Source organism: Centropristis striata, chromosome 11 (assembly GCF_030273125.1).
Source record: "Centropristis striata isolate RG_2023a ecotype Rhode Island chromosome 11, C.striata_1.0, whole genome shotgun sequence".
In the NCBI taxonomy this organism is placed as follows: domain Eukaryota; kingdom Metazoa; phylum Chordata; class Actinopteri; order Perciformes; family Serranidae; genus Centropristis; species Centropristis striata.
Genome location: NC_081527.1, coordinates 11,535,384 through 11,553,148, shown reverse-complemented (window position 1 = coordinate 11,553,148; position 17,765 = coordinate 11,535,384). Strand labels below are relative to the sequence as shown.

General features: G+C 39.0%; 2 protein-coding genes across 2 annotated transcripts in view; one reads left to right on the top strand and one right to left on the bottom strand.

Annotated features, from left to right (window-relative positions):
- The first annotated feature begins 5,453 nt into the window (after positions 1-5,453).
- gtf2b (general transcription factor IIB) lies at positions 5,454-14,819 on the top strand. The gene is made up of 7 exons (XM_059344030.1): positions 5,454-5,515; positions 7,743-7,855; positions 9,525-9,658; positions 10,965-11,111; positions 11,990-12,119; positions 12,667-12,948; positions 14,301-14,819. Exons 1-7 carry the CDS (start codon positions 5,499-5,501, stop codon positions 14,432-14,434), a joined length of 957 nt encoding a protein of 318 aa, XP_059200013.1. The 5' UTR covers positions 5,454-5,498; the 3' UTR covers positions 14,435-14,819.
- Positions 14,820-15,666: 847 nt separating this feature from the next.
- Positions 15,667-17,765, bottom strand: part of pkn2a (protein kinase N2a) — a 32,281-nt gene continuing 30,182 nt past the window's right edge. Inside the window, exon 23 of the mRNA XM_059344014.1 lies at positions 15,667-17,396. Within this exon, the coding sequence (XP_059199997.1) occupies positions 17,193-17,396 (204 nt within the window). The 3' untranslated portion in view covers positions 15,667-17,192. The remainder of the gene's footprint in view (positions 17,397-17,765) is intronic.

Here is a 17,765-nt window from a genome sequence, read left to right as displayed (position 1 = left end):
CGCTTCTCATTGGAGGATGACATTACGGCAACTTCCCGAAGACACCGCCTGCTAGTTTATCTGGTGCTGCGTTCATGGCTTGTGGGGAAAAGGAACGCGCACAGGGGCGAGACAGTCAACACCGGGGCTGACAATAACTTAAAGTTTGCATTTACCTTAATATTAGCCTCACTGTGACCCCAGCTCTCAGCACGTTGTTCCGTGACTCGGTCAAATGCTCACCCATGCAAACAAAGAGGAAAAAAATCAATTCTCGGAAAAATGTTGCATGCTGGGAATACAGAAGCTGCTTTAACACAGCCAATTTAACGTACGTAACTGCAAAACATTTGAGGAAATGTTGGCTTTAAATATTAGTTTTTACATAGGCAAATATACTTTTATTATATTTTTGGAACCACTAAATTGTTGTGAAGAAACTGCTTTCTACTGCTTTTGTTTTGACTGCTAGGATTACATTTACAATAAGTAACGATAGCAAGCAAAGTACTGTAGCAAGTCTAAAAATATATATGCCTGGCCTATACTAAATATAGTAAGTATTCGGCAAGCAAGTCGCACAATTGAACCTTATTACAGACCAAAAACCTGAAGTGAATGCTGAAAATTGAACACTGAGCCCTCCAGTCTACCGTCTTCCCAGCGTGTCGTGAACGCACCAGCTTCCCCCTCTTTGTTTCAGAGTACCAGACACCACAAAGTGCTTCATGGTGTTGAAATAGCCTAACTTAGCTGACTAATTAGGATTTCTGACATGTGCCTTTTGTGCACGACACGTGTTGACGTGATCAACTTAAGTTAAACTAAACTGTTGTGTACATACACAGATAATGCAACATTGTTTTATCTATCTATCTATCTATCTATCTATCTATCTATCTATCCATCTATCCATCTATCCATCTATCTAGCTGTATTAATGGTATTGACAAACTCAACAGTCAATAGGACCCTGAGTGCTGAAGTCATGCATCATTTCCAGCTCTTTCTGGATTTGGTTGATGATGCACTGAGTGGAGGAAGTGTCTCCTCAGTTGCAACCCATACAGGTTTCAACCGGTCCTGAGCTGCTGGCACTCTGTTCTCACTCACGCTACCCTTGTACTTTGAGAGGAAGAGGGGGAGAGAAAAAAAGAAAGAAAGAAAAGCAGCCACTGGGGCGTGTAGTGCGATAGTCTGCCAGTCAGGTTACAAGATCAGATGTGGAGGTGGTGCGTGACTGTACATAAACACATGCAGAATGATTACACCGATCATTTTGTCTGTGTTCTGTACAGGCGCTACAGAAATGTTTTTGCAATAGGGCTAAATGTTTACTTAAAGTTGAGTGAGGCAGTCTTGTGATAGCTGAGTTTATAGTGGCTCGCAAACAAAGACAGGGTGGACAGAGTGAATGAGAAAAGTGGTGATTTAGTGGATGTAGGTCCACTTGACTTTCTGACTTCTGACCACATGAATTCTTTTTAGACAGCTATCAATGAGTCTCATGCACAACCTATTGCCAAAACTTGATTTGAAATAAAGTTTTTACATGATATAAATGCTGGTAATTGCTATGGTCTTGGCTTATCCTGAGTTATACTGTTAAAAAAATAAAAACTGATTCTTATTCCTTACCGAACCAGCAGGTTGAAAAGTTTAATCTATAACAGAATAACTGGATTTTAAAATCCCATGTTTTTGCTTTCCAGGATCAGCTAATCCAATTTTACCTTTGTGCCGTTTTTTTTTAAGTAACATTGGATTGGATCACCCTGATCAGTTACAAACTTCAAGATTACCAAATTCAGATAACCACACAACCACACAACCACACAACCACACAAACGGGACTACACACCGCAGCGTGGACTAAAGAACAACAGGTAGAATAAAGCTTAAGGAAACAATTGTTAGAAACTACTTTTGAGTGTGTCACTGTAATTAATATGTAGTGAAACTAAACAATATTTCAACTATAAGAGAGATTCATTTATGGGCACAAAATCTTTTTTTCTCTCTTTTGAACAACATGTTTTTAAGATTTGATTTGATCCGTTATGGCGGAAATCTGATCAGATCTCTGCTGAACAGCTGGGCCCAGATATTTCTCTTACTGTGGTGAGACATATGGTTGGTGTGGTGAAAGGAAGAGAAAAAAAGGTATAAAGATTTAATGGTTTGGTTTGTTGTCACACTGGGTGGCAGTGGGATCAGTGGTTAGACAGTATGGGGTTTCCTGTCTGTGGGGGTGATGGGGCCAACAGCTGAGGACCCCAGATACCCTTGGCAACCAGCTCAGTGTGTTGAGAATTGGCTCAATGAGAAATAAATAATTCAGCGTGGACCTCCCTCTCTGATTTGTAAAGAACAAACCAGGTAGTATTGCACAAACTGGTGGTTTAACTGCACTATAGATGAACAAATGTGAGGTCTATGTTGCAAAAAAAACCTCACAGTCTTTCAACTTTAGACCAAAGCCACAGACCAACAACAAACCCAAACAAACCAGTTTCTATGGTAATTAATTTCCTGTAAGCACGTTAAGCACAGGGTTTTCCCCCCCACACACAGTGGGGAAGAAATTTGGAGTTAAGGTAAGAGTTCAGGGTTAGGGATTTGGGTATGAATGCAGTCAACAAAGGTTTCTCCACTATAGTTAGACAAGAAAGAGAGAGAGTGTGTGTGAGTGTGTGTGTGTGTGTGTGTGTGTGTGTGTGTGTGTGTGTGTCAAATTACACACACTGCTCCAGCCATGTGCACACAGGATGTTTGCTTTCATGTGGATCCTTTGTTATTACTTGACATACAGTAAGAGTAATGCAGGATGATGATGGTTTGATATGATATTACAGCTGCTGAGGAATTGAGGTAGTTAGTACTGTGTGTAATTGTATGTGTGTTTGAGACAAAGACAAAGAAAGAGACTGGGAACACATGCTACTTTTTCCTCTGCTCTGACGCCAGCATACTGCCCTCTACTTGATCTTATTTTGTTTGGTGTACCTGTGATATCCGTCATGCTGTGACTTAAAACCATTTATGCAAGTTTAGTTTCCACAGTTGCCCTCAGTCCTGCAGAGGTTTTTTGCATCGGCAGTGCTATTAGAAAACATGGGTTAATAAAGAGATGGGAAAAAGACGTAAATGCTTCTCAATGACAATTTTAAGACAAGAATCAGTTGCCACAGTGTGCTAAAAGATAGAAAGATAGCTTGTGGTGAACACATTTTATTATCATTGATTCCTAATCAGCAGCTGTAAACAAATACATTTGGTTGTTGCTTATCATATACAGTCCTGGTGAAATGGCAGTTTTTCACCAAATTATAATCCCTCACATTGGACTCAGACATCCACATCACTACCGGCTGCCAACATCGATCAATAACTGAATGGTTAGCAGGCACAGGCCAAGGACCCCCCTGGCCTTTATCTACAAAATGCCATTCAGAGAGACACTGTAACAGGAAGAGACTCAAAATGACCACAAAGAAACATAAAACAACTACAAAGAGACATGAAATGAGTATGAAGTAAAGTGAAGGTGAAAGGAGTCACAAAAAGGGCTGTTTTAAAATGACTATAAATGAACAAAACGATTAAAATATGAGGTTAAACAACTATACAGTCTATGACTTGCTCCATGCAGGAAATATGGTGGGGCCTGTTGCAGGCAGGGGACCCCAGGGGTGCATCATCTCATAATGCACCCATGCCTCCAACTATTTTCTGATGTTCGATTATATTGTACAGATCATGCTTACTCAGCAAAATGTGACTATGCTCCGTGGAAGGCTTAGCATAATTTAATTATCCAAACAAATGCAATCTGAATGGTAAGATGTCTAATACGGTTGACCACAGAGAGAGATCAGTACCGAATGATGTGTCCATAAAAACTAAGTGGGGCAACCTGACACTCTTTTATCTAGCTCCACCTGCTGTTGTCTGGATGCACACTTTCATTCTTGACTGATACTGTTGACGTAATGATAATGCATTACAAACATTTGCAGTTAATTTCAGTTTGACAACACATAAAAACACATACTATGTAGTGGGTAATGTATGTTTGTATAATAGTTTAGCACTGATTTTGAAATTGTGGGTGGATGTAGATTTGTCATTCTGTTGCCACAGAACTTGACCAAATCAAGTGACTCTTTGTGGAACTGTGTGGTTTCCTTCACAGGCCTGGGAAGTATGATGCAAAGGAGCAGTCACAGATTGGTACAAAGTCAGACACACAGGCTGGCACTGTCAGGCAGCAGTATCACAGGCCTTTTCTATCTGCAGGCTCCTTAGGAGAAATCAGGACAGTTTAGAAATTCATTCTTACAGTATACTTTTTTAAATGGCCTTTTATATGACTTATTCATAAATGTATCTTTAGTGAAGTGGGGAAACAACTTTTTCCATCCCTACCTGAATTGTTTGCTTTTTTAATAGATTTTTATACTACTACATGCAACAACTTATTTAACCTATTTAACATACTAAAATATATTTTCTCTAATGTGAAATAGTTGTAAAATGCAGAGTGGTTTTAGGAAAACAAACACACACAAAAGCATGTATTTATAATAAATGCCAAATAGCAGAAATGTATGTATATAATGTGTATAGAATGTATGTATATATCTTATTTTTCATATTCTTATTCTGTCTTCTATATCTATGTGTCTGTATCTTGAGCTGCTGTGACAACTTAATTTCCCCACTGCAGCATAAATAAAGTTATATCTTATCTTATATCTTAACGTTATCTTATCTTTTTTAGGAGTCTTGGGTGTTGTCTGATTTCTGTAGGCACATTGCAAAAACGATTTCAACTCAATATCAAACCATACAAACTATAACTGAATATTGGCATATATAAGACCCAACTTTAGAATCAAATACATCGGGATTGCTAGGTTTAAATCAGTTTAAATCAGGTATGGGAAACTGGAGGCCCGGGGGCCGCATACGGCCGGCACCTTCACTTGAAGTGGCCCTCAGTACAACTACGTGCATTTGAGCATGAAATCGTAAAAGTGCAGTGTAAAAATGCAAAAAAATACTTCTTGCAATTAATGTTGGTCTGCTGTTCTTGCACTGATAAAAAATAAATTACAGTAATTGGTTATTTTTTATTTGCTTCAAACCTCTTGTAGTCCTATTTATACTGTTATACATGCATTTGAGCAGGGAATATGTTAAGTTACTGCACTGTTAACATATTTAAAATTACAGTTTCATCATATCTGGTTAAGTGCCCGGTCCTATATGTGGCCCTGTGGTAGTGTCCATGAAAAAATTGTGGCCCCCTCCAGCATTTAAGTTGCCCATTCCGAATTAATTTGATACCCTGACATTCAACAAAAAAAAACGGTGATACTGTACTGAAAGGCGATTTAGACTGGTTTGAGCCTCATAGGTCTCCGTACTCCTACGGGCACGTGATCAGAAAAAGTTATATATAGAGGTGGTGTATTCAATTGTTTCTTTGACACACGGGCGGAGAAAGCAGTGACATGGCGTCGACAAGCCGGTGCGTAGCGCTTTTAACCAAATATAATATCTCATCCTTCTTAATTTGTGTCTCTCTGGGTGTATTTTTGTAAAAGTTACCGAGTTAGACATGGCGAAAGACGCTAGTGTTAGTCCAACTTACATCACGTCTTTGTACGTAACGTTAGGTGTACGATGTGTTATGCTAGGTAACGGCTACTCCGCTAGCTAACGTTAACTGGTTAGATGCTGCCAGAAGTCACTTTCTGTGTCGCCGTTACAGTCTCACTGCTGCCCTTCAATAGCTACACTTTATTATCTAGTTATCGTCGCTTAACATCTGGGATTCGGCTCGTTTTTCCTCCACCTGAGGCAGTTTGCGGTTAACAACAGCTAGAGAAGTTTGGCGATCAAACTTGCGCTAACATATGTGCGAGCAGCACCAGATTCCGATCGTTTGTAAACACAAAAAAACATCGAATGTTTTCCTTGCAGCCCGCCTACATTTAGCTCTTAGGCAACGCTAGTTAGCTGCAGCTTGTTTGTAGTTCGTACACTGAGCGAGTCAGTGGCTTTTGTTGGACACACCAACGTTAACTGACTGTTTACTTCACTTTCCTCTCATCTGGTGTTTTGTTACAGCTAACTCACTGTCAGGGACATGTACGTTAATCAGTATGTAAAGGAGAAAATCGAAAGTCTGCAGAATAATGTTTGCATTTCCCCGTTAGATCATCTGTTTTGCTTTCGCCACATCATCGTGACGTTTGGGTTTTTGGGTTTATTCCAGGGGTCACCCTACATGTAATTACGATGTGGTCACGATTCCCCAAATCCTAACTGCAATCCCTCTAGGTGTAATTATGTCATTTAAAAGTACATTAATACAAAATCCATTATTGCCCTTTGATCCAACAAAACTTGAAATCGGCCAAATTTGTTTCTCCTCTACACGCGATAGTAATAGTCATATACGCTCTTTATTTCAGAAAGAAGTCGTATCAACTCCATATGGAATAACCTTATTAATAACCTTATCTGGAATTTACCTGCTATATAAATTCAAAGAATCTTAAAGAAGTATCTTTTAAGATAATTCACAGAATTTACCCATCTAAAGTTTTTTTGTTAAAGTTAAAGTTTTCGCTTTGTTGGTGTATTTTCTTGCATTGCACCACGTTGCATTAATAAAGTTTTAAAAAATAAAAAGATTCCCCAAATCCGCCATTTAAATTGAGTTTTGATTTTAATGTCACGATTCGATTCAATTTCTATTTAAACCTTTTTCCTTCTTTTTCTTGCCCCAAGCACTAAAGTTTATGCCATCCTTAGACTATCAAGACGTTACTAGTAATGGTCAATTTTCATTTCTTTTATTTTAAATGTAAAACACAACAATGGCTTATTTCATCATACAATTGAATGCCCAATTATGCTTTTGATTATATATATATATATATATATATAATAAGAATAGTTAATAGTTTCATTTAGGGCTGGGCGATATAAACCAAAACTCATATCCCGGTATTTTTAGGCCGAATGGCAATATAAACATGCAAAGTGTTTAGTTTTTTATGTCAGCGTCACACATAATCATCATCAACCTGTTTTATTTAAAGACTTTATCACATGTTTAGTCAAGGAGTATGAGCAGCAGAGAATGCTTTGTCTGTCAGGCGCAGTGAGGAGCAAATGGCCGTAACAAATACTGGTCATAAGTTAAGGCAATATCAAAAGTTATTATACATCTGGCTTTCAGGTTGTTTGTTGTTGTCTATGTGCTGTTGAGATTAGTACTACTTTGACCTGTTTTGATCTCTGATTATTGTCTCGAGTCACATGTTGACATTGACCAAGCCAGCTTCAGCCTGTTTTGCTCTGGTATTTTCTCTCAGCAACAAAATGGGCAAAGTAAATTTAAAATGGCACATCAGGATTGTAACATTATGTAATACAATCTTCTTCCTCAATGTATCTGAAATGGAAATTAGCCTCGCCTTTATTTTAGTTTGTTCCCCTTATGAGTGATCTCTCACAAGTCACACTTTGCTGCAGTTTTTATCTTTATTATTGTTTATGTTTTCCAGCTCTTGAAAATGAGACATTGTAGCTGTAAATTTAGTTTTGTGTCCTGACCTCAGCATGAACTCTGTCTCTCTCTCTCTACCCCACCCAATGTTTGTCCTTCTTCATTTTCCTCCCTTTCCCATCTTCTTTTGCCTTTTGAGGTGTTTGGTTATCTAAGTGTTTTTCTGCTTTTGTAGCGGAGATGCTCTCGCCCTTCCCAGAGTTCAGTGTCCCAACCACCCTGATGCCATACTGGTGGAGGACTACAGAGCAGGGGACATGATTTGCCCCGAATGCGGCCTTGTAGTAGGTCAGTATACACACTTCAAACATGCGCTTTTCCTTTTGAATCATAGTGTGCTTGTTTTTTTATATTAACTTTACTCATTTGACCTCTAATCAAAGTCCTCAGCACACACAAAGCTTTCCCAGTACACGTCTCCATGAACCTGTTCGTTTGGTTTTGAGGTCACCATATTTGAAATGATTCTCCATGTGAACATCAGCTGAGTTGACGGGCAACACAAGGACACAGTATTCAAAGCGTGAAGCTAATTTCAGGAAAATCTAGTCACAAATGTATTACTCTAGAACTTGTTTGTAGATATAAATCTGCAGGATCTAGCAGCAATGCACGCCGAATTTAATGTTTTTACAGGAGGATTTTGTTTGTCAAAGAACTGCGACTATATGATAAGTCTAATGTATTCTGTTTGTTTTTTGTTTATTTAAAACAAGGGCTAACTGTTATTTGTGCAATTTCAGCCTTGTCTAGTGTTTTAATCAATCTGTCAGTTATTGTTAAAGCACACACATGCATAACATGTGATGCAGTCTGTGACACAAAGCTGTAGAGAACACACAGTTCTCCTCTAATGAGCCCCCTGAGCAGAGAGCGGGTCAGGTGGGAGACGAGAGACGCCATCCGCTCTGTGAGGCAAGCCAAAGGGCCCTCTGTTCCTGCTCTCGTAGCTTCGCCCAACCTCTAAGGAGATGAATGTCACTTTGCCTTGAGATGTTAGAAAGACTTATGGACAGTAAAAAAAAAAATGCCTAACAGGATTAAAATATCACAAATCTAATCCCCGACCCTGCTACACAGTTCCAAGAACAGTCATGATAACTAATATGCCCTGCCTTTGTTGCACCTTTTATCCTTTTGTACATGTCCGATTTAATGCAATCTAATGACTGAACATTTGTTTAGATAGTATTTTGTTCGGAATTTCTGCCTCACAACACACATTGATAAGAAAATACAAAAGAGATGGAACAGATGATGTGTAAAATGTTTGGAGCTAGATTCAGAATACAATATAGTAAACTGTGGGCTCTAACGGGTTGTGGAAACAAAACGGAAGGATTACGACAACATTTTCTGAATTTCAGTCTCTGAAGATACATTTTGTTGAGGGAATTGAGCTGAGTGTTAACCATCTTCAGCTTAATTGTTCCAGAGGGATGAGATGCAGCCAGACAGGCGACAGAACACAGAAAGTGCATGCAAACAAAATGCATTCACTCTTTGTATGTGCAGATGACTCACAAAACTTTAACAAAAACGGTCACATTTATCAAACTGTCAAGTCCCGCTTCTGAAATTAAATCTTCAGCTTCTAGTTCAGTCTGAAAAAGTGTGTATTAAAAATTGTTTTACGGATATTGTTGGTAAACAAAGGCAGCATTTATTTATCCAAAGATGTTGTTGGTCGGAAAACGAGCTCAATTAAGTTTGGATACATTTAATACTAACTAATTTATTATGTCTTGTGTTGGTACTTGGTCAAATAAAGTTAAGAAAGTTAGCGCTAAGCTTAAATTGTTATATTTGTCCAGTAAATTTAGCCATTAAAGGTATATTACACATTACAATACAAATTGTATTATACGATTTTATGTATTTTATCTTGTACCAGTTTGAGGTTTAATTTTTTTATATAGGTTATTTATTTTAAATTGGCCGAACTGTTTCTCCTCAGGTGACCGTGTAATCGATGTCGGCTCAGAATGGAGGACATTCTCCAATGAGAAAGCTCTCAAAGATCCATCCAGAGTGGGAGACGCCCAGAACCCACTGCTCAACGGAGGTGACTTAACCACCATGATCAGCAAGGTGAGGTTCCCATTGTTAAAAATGTGCCGTGTCGTGTGCAGTCCATTTCCAAGATGTTGGTATTTTCAGTTCAAATGATATGAAGGTTTTAAAAAGATAATAAAGCAACACAAATGTCCAGTGATGAGAATACTTTTTGGGATATTTGACTCATGCTCTGATGTAAATGTACAGGTTATAACATCTGGAACACTCAACAAGTTTTAATTGTATATCAGCATTTGCAGCATTATATAAATACCACTAGTGCAGTGCCTGTTGGGAGTATGTACTGTGGGAGATTAAGTAGATTTTTCAATTATGGCCAAATAAGGTTGTGTGTGAAAGTGTTTTTACTGTTTTCAATGGATCAAACTGATGCGTAAGAAAGGGTTTAAATCTCCGCTTAGCATGCTAATCGTGAGATAGCACATTACGTAGTATGCTGCAATAAAAGTACATTAATATGAACCCAATTAGCTGATATACTATTGTATACTGTAAGTATCTCATATCAAATGATTATGGGCATTATGCTAAGCAACATGAATGTCATCCCTGAATTACATAGTAATGCAACATAAGAAGTGAATAAAGCTAAATCTCCGCTTAGCATGCTAATCACAAATAACAGAATTTGCACATTACATGCCACACTGCAACGTCTGCAACTCCATAAAACACTTACTTTTCATAAGGTACCACACCATCCAGCACATACACATTGAACATTGATATTCGCTGGAAACTATTTGATTATTCTTGGAAAATCGAACCGTGCAGCGCACTTTAAAGCTCTGAAAGATAGGTAGGCTAAATAGACTTACAGATGAGATGAGTCAGGTGTGGAAATCCAGAGTGAATTGTGTTACTGACCAGGTGTAGGCCTATCACACAATGGGGCGGAGCTCCCCCAAAAGGCGTCTGACAGTGCAATGCCGCAACACATCCTACGTAAATAATGATATTTTGAAAAATTAATTCATAAATCTTCAAATTGAGGATGCACACCTTCGTGCCATGCGCAAGGCACAAACTAAATCTGAGGTCAGTCTGACTAACGGTCAGCGAGATATGCCCTAGACACACACACACACACACACACACACACACACACACACACACACACACACACAGATAGATACCATGCGGTACAGTTTTCTGTGGTGAGTTTGGGTCCAAAAGTGATGCAGAAACACGAATGTCTCTTTCTGTCTGTTGAACCAGAGCACCTGCAATCACAATAAACCACTTCCTCAAAGTTACTATGGCGTGAAATACAACTACAGTGAATTTTCCTGATAAACATCCTCTATTTCCACCATAGGGAACTGGCGCAGCTAGCTACGATGAATTCGGCAACTCCAAGTACCAGAACCGGCGGACCATGAGCAGCTCCGACCGGGCCATGCTCAACGCCTTTAAGGAAATCAGCACCATGGCAGATCGCATCAACCTGCCGAGGAATATCATAGTAAGTAAAATAAAAAGATCAACACACCCACAGGAGAGAGAGGAATGGAAACCATGCATGTGTGGGCAAAACATAGTGAGCAAGTGTAGTAGGGAAATGAAACTGATTCTGTGTCATTCTTTGGTTCATCATTTTTGTTTTTTTAAGATATTTTTTTGGCCATTTTTCAAGGCTTTTATTGATAGTGAGACAGATAGAAAGGGGGTGACAGAGGGGAGGACATGCGGCAAAGGGAGCTTAGGCCGGATTCGAACCCGGCTCTGCCGGGTCGAGGACTGTAGCCTCTGCACATGGAGCGCCTGTGTAACCCACTAAAGAAACTAAAGTGCAGACTGAAGTCCCCGCAGAAGTTGATATGTTCATATGCATGTCTCATGTATAGAAGGGGGGTACAGGGTCTGCAGTTTTGTAAAAACAGAAACGGAACAGAAATGGAGTGAAAAATGTCAATAGAAGGGCTGCATGAAAGACTCATTTTTACTCAATTGCCACAATAAGTTATTATACTTATTTTAGGTAAATAACATTTGGTTAATACTGTTTAAAAAGCTTCACCATCCTTTTTCAGAGAATTCCCAACTATTTGGGGTTGCAAAGGGCTTACAATCATTTGTCACCTTTTGTAGAATACTGCAACAAACATAACTGGGGTTATTTATAGCACAATAAAATCTAATTGAATGTGATGAAGAAGTGCAATAATCAGTTTATTGTAAACGCTGTATGTACTGTATCTCAACTTGGAAGGTGCTGGAAAAGCTTGATGATGCTTGAAATGGGCTTGAATTTGCCTTAGGAACAGCTAACGGGACCTCTCAATATCAAGAGGATGCAAATAATTAGTTTTCTGTAATGAATGTTTTTTTTTTGCTCTGCAGGACAGAACAAACAACCTATTCAAGCAGGTGTATGAACAGAAGAGCCTGAAGGGGCGAGCCAACGATGCCATCGCTTCAGCCTGTCTCTACATCGCCTGCAGACAAGAAGGTGTACCACGAACATTTAAAGGTCAGAATAAGCTCTTTTATTTTCTTTTATTTTGAGCTATCTGCCATATTGGTCAGGATTGCTTTTGATGATTGATTGACGGAACCAAATCAAAAGAAGGGATAATTCTAATGTGGTAACAAGTAACGATAGTACTATGAAATCTTGTGCATATTCAGTCTTAATTCATGTTTATTTTTAATCTTGCATGTTACATAGGATAGGAAATTAAAGTTAGCTGAATTATTTACAATTATCCTCTCAAACCACGTGTGATTTATTGTCTGACTGGTATAAACACTTAATTACATACAGCATCTTGATCTTTAGACAGCACAGAATGAAACTGTGGATATATATTTAAGTATTGTACCAACGCTGTCCTGGAAAAGACACACACACAAAACCCCTTAAGTGTCTCTTAATGGGATTTAATCTGCAGTGTGTGATTTGTCACCATTAACTGAAGACCGTGTGCCTCCTGTCCCCGTGGCCTTGAAGACGAAAACATCCTATTTATAGAAGAAAGATTTCTCTGACGTCACTCCATCTCTCCGTCCCTCCACAGAGATCTGCGCCGTATCCAGGATCTCCAAGAAGGAGATCGGCAGATGCTTTAAGCTGATCCTGAAGGCGCTGGAGACCAGCGTGGACCTCATCACCACCGGAGACTTCATGTCCCGCTTCTGCTCAAACCTCGGTTTGCCCAAACAGGTGCAGATGGCGGCCACCTTCATCGCCAGGAAGGCGGTGGAGCTCGACCTGGTGCCCGGCAGGAGCCCCATCTCAGTGGCAGCAGCAGCCATCTACATGGCCTCCCAGGCCTCCGCAGAGAAGAAGACCCAGAAAGGTGAGTGATGAAACCCATAAATGTCGTGTTGAGACGAGAGGGGAATATATGTAATGTATTAATAACTTCCTTAAACCACTGCTCATTTAACATCCACAATGTGTTTTGTTGGATTGCAGTATGAATTGTTTGCAATCATCTTCATCTGTTATAATTATCAAGTAACTATCTTCTTCAACTTCCCTCAGACTCAGGCGTCTGGGCCCGCAGTTTTTGTAGCTTTCCTAAGTATATTGACATGAAGGGGGTTTCACAGCCAAGTTACTAACCATTAGAGGTGTGAATGAGCAGAGGCCCCACGATACGATTTTATCCCAATACTTAAGTCACGATACAATATTATCGCAATTTCAAGCATTTTGCGATATGGTGAGTATTGCGATACAAAGTATTGCGATTTAACCGTTTAACTGCATTATGTGTCCACAAAATTAAATTAAATCAAGAATTGTTTTGTAAAATAAGAGAAAATTCTCAGTCTATTCATCTCACTAGTCTTTTTATTTCTCCACAATGAGAGTCAAACCCACAGACTGACCCACAAAGTATTCAGTCAAACTGAACTGAACTGATATCAAACATGTATGGACGACAACAACTGCAGCATTTTATAAAACTTTCTTCAACTTTAAGCTTCACTGCTTGAATGAAACAAAATATACCAAATCAGAGCATGGGTTTTCTACACAAGGTCTTGGTCTCTTAGGTTGTTTCACAATCCAAGTCCATTTGGTTTGTCCGAATCAGAGTGAAATTTATACTTTTGGTTCATTTTTTAATTTGTCTGGTTTCACTGCTTTCACAGTGCTTAATGCAACCGAACGCACCCCAGTTGCCTTTCATTGTACTGGCTGTTTTCTGGCTCTGGCGTTTCTACTAAATGACGGCCCAGGTTTCAAGCAAACATCTGACTTCGGCAGAAGTCCAAGTCAATCCTCTCCCTGTCATGTTGCATCTGTCACTCTGTGTACATCTCACAAAATGCCTTGCACAGGTATCCTGTCAGATTACGTTCACAGTGCAATCAAACCACACTAGGGTTGATTTGGAAATGGTTGTTTGGGTCCGCACTAGAGCACGATTGGTGCATTCACAAGGAATCAAACAAACCGTAACAAGGATTTAACTGCACCAGAGCTCCATTGAAACAGGCTAAACCTTGGGTTTTGAAAGCGTCCTAAATGTCTAGTTTTGCAGGGATTTAATCAATTCTTGAGTGGTTAAAAAGATTTTCCACTTTTTGCACCACTTTGCATATTTGAGTTACAGGAAGGTTGTAGCTCTTGTACTGTGTTTTGAAAATGCAGTGGGTTTTAGACTTTAGTTGAACCTCGTCTCTGATGCTTCCACAGAAATCGGGGATATTGCCGGTGTTGCAGATGTTACGATCAGACAGTCCTACAGACTCATCTACCCACGCGCTGCAGAACTCTTCCCTCCAGACTTCAAATTCGACACACCCGTCGACAAGCTGCCCCAACTGTGAAGACGATGCCCCCTGCACAGTGACGATATTTTTCTGCTGATATTCTTTCTTTAAAATCATATTTGTGTTGGATTTGGAAGATTTCTCTAGTCCCTCCTGAGACTTCTGGCCTTTGTCGAGGCGCTCTCACAGGAATAAAACGGACACATTCCAGTGCTTAATTAAACAGCTTGCAGACTGTACTTACAGTATTTCATTTGAGTGTATATACTGTATCATGTATATATGTCCAAGTGGGAAAATGTAATTGATGCTTGCAATTTTAGGCTGGTTTCATATTGTATACATAAAACTTTGTTTTTGTAGAAAAATGACCTGGTTCTATTTTGTTAGTTAGTTTGAATTGTTCTAAGTAATTTAAACAAATAAAAAGTTTTTCTTTAAAGCATGGTAATCCGCTGGTTTAAATAACATTAAACATTTGTTTACATAAATCTTGTTCTACTATTCCGGTCATTTATAGATTGAATGTCTTCAAAAGCAGGAAAACTGCTGCTTTGTGAGCATCTAAAGGAGCAGTGGGAGAGATTCATCTATTCTGAAGTCACATATTACAGCACACTGAATACTCTTCTCCTCACCCCTCCCTTTCCAAGGGTGTAGGAGAACCTACAGTGGCTTTCGGGAAAAGTAAAAATACAAAAGACCTCATTCTGGGCTACTGTAGAAAAATGGCAGACCGCACGAAGGACGACTAGAAAGAAAAGACTGATTCTAAGCTAATGAAAAAACAATTGGTTTTAGGTGATTATTCACTGTTGACTTGTATTCCATTTTTTTTTTACACGCTGGCCCTTTAAATATAACAAAACTTACTTTAAATTGGTTTCCAGAGTGAACAGAATCAGATCAAATCCAGAATAAACCACTAGGATGTCAGAGGGAAAAAATAAAATTAAAGCAAAGCCACTATTACAAATGTTTAATTTGTGCATTCATGATGGGCAACGACTGCAGCAATGCCTTTTTTTTTTTACACCAGGGTGAAACTGCAACAGTTCTGTGACTTGAGTGTTGGTGTACCATCCATAAAGTTTTCATCTGTTCGGGCAACAACATGCACAAGCAAAGGATAAAAAAACAACTTTGTACAATCTATTTTCATCATTAAGAAACGTAGATAATTAAAAACTATTGATAAAATTAGTGCTTTCAGCTTAACTGTGTACATACAGTATGTATATATAATATACCCTGCCCTCACCTGTAGTGATTCATATCAACAGGTCTCCAACATTTGAGTCCGTTTATAGATAATGACATGCAAATTGAGAGAAAGTCGTCAGCTGGTTCCACTGAAAAATAACAGATCACAGAACAGTGTGGGAAGCATTTAAACTGCGTTTTAGACAGAACAACTGAGTTTCCTTTGTTCCCCCAAAATACAGCTCAGCATTCATTTTATGGATTTCTGCACAACACATCTTTGCTTCATCTGTCAGTCCATCAATCAGTTCAACCACGAGGAGTTTGTTTGTCTGCTGCTTCAAGAGGGACAGGATGAATTTGGTTTTGGTAGCTTTTAACTGTGAATCACTTTAGTGTTTTCACTTTGACTGAGGTAACAAGAGACATGTGGTCAGGTTCACCACAACCAGCTGTTCACTGAAGAATAAAAAGATTAAATTAAAAAAAAATCCTTCGGGAGCATAAGCATTCACTTTAGAGAAAAGATATTTGCTTGTTGCTTGAATTAATGAAACATAGAACAGCGTTTTCTTTGCTTCCATTAAATCCAACTGAACTAGGCTATGATAAAATTACTAAATGTTTGATTTTATTAAGATACTGCAATACCAAGCGGCACTTTGATCTGAATTCAGCTGATTCTCCTCACAGCCACTAGAGGGCGTCAGACGGCAAAGAATACTAAACATTTTCTGGCCTAAAGGCATTTTTAATTATCAACTCATCTCCAATACTAATTTCCTAATTGATGGTAGTGAATAGAACACTTTAAGTAGCATTTAACACTGAATTAACTGCTTTTTTAATACTAAAATGTATTATAATGATGTGGGTTCTTGTATGCAGTTGTGTGAGTGACGAGAAAAGTGTTAAAGCAGATTGTGGACAAAGAGCGAGCCCCTTGACAAAAAGAAATGTTTGATTTCAAGTGAAGCAGCAGCAGCAGTAGTAGTCAAGATGTTTGTTGTCGTCGACTGCTCAGTGATAAATGCTTTGAGCACTTCGGATTCACTGAACACCTGGCAGAAATGTCAAACTTTTCAATGAGATAAAAAATGTCCTAAAGCTCCGGCGAGGGCTTTGCAATTGAAGAAAGGGGAGGAAAAAAACAACAATAAAATATACGACTGAATATAATCTGTACAGATCAAAAAAAACTGGAGACGGTGACGCTGAATAACATGATTGTGATGCTGCCGTCTTCTCAGAGTTCATATGAAAAACATTCTCAGTGGTCAGACAATGGACACGACGACGACGTGTGCAGGAGGACAAAGCATCCCTCCTCCTTCACTCTCCAACAACAGAGTTTCATTTGTTTTCTTAAAAAAAAAAAAAAACGTTCTTCATGTGATTTAAAAAAATAAGTGGGGGGTCCTCGGGAGGCTTCTGGACTTTCTTCTCAATGGCACAGAGTCTTGCCCGAAGGCTTCGTTGCTCAACATTTTGGGCAAGGAAGAGAGAAAGTTTTAAAAACGATGTGAGCTACAGTCTTTGCTGTGTTGGTTGGTTCACAGTGCGTATGTGTGTATGTGTGTGTGTGTGTGTGTAGAGGGGAGGTCAGGTGAAGCTAACACCAGTCAGCGATGTAATCAAAGTCAGAGAACATGTTCTGCTCCTCGGAGTTCAGCGCTCGGGGTTCCCGGGGCGGGGTTAAGATCGGAGCCTCTGAGGTAAATTCATCGTCGAAGTTGCTGACGTCGTTGGCGCCCTGAATGGTCGGCACGAAAGGCGGCTTCACCTTCTTAGACAACAGTCCGTTCCAATCCATGTTCTGCCGAGAAACAGAGAGGTCACATTAGTCTCTGTTTCATATTTTTATTGATGTGTATACAAAAATAACAGAGGCACATACCTACAGTCATAGAAAAAAAATATTAGACCCTTGTTTTCTTCAATTCCTTGTTCATTTTAATGCCTGGTACAACTAAAGGTACATTTGTTTGGAGAGTTATAATGATAACAAAAATAGCTCATAAGAGTTTAATTTAAGAGCTGATATCCAGCCATTTTCCATGGTTTTTCTTGATGATTTTAGTTATTACTGAAAAAAACATGGAAAATGTCTAGATAGCAGCTCTTAAATTAAACTCTTATGAGCTATTTTGTTGTTATCATTATATTTGTCCAAACGAATGTACCT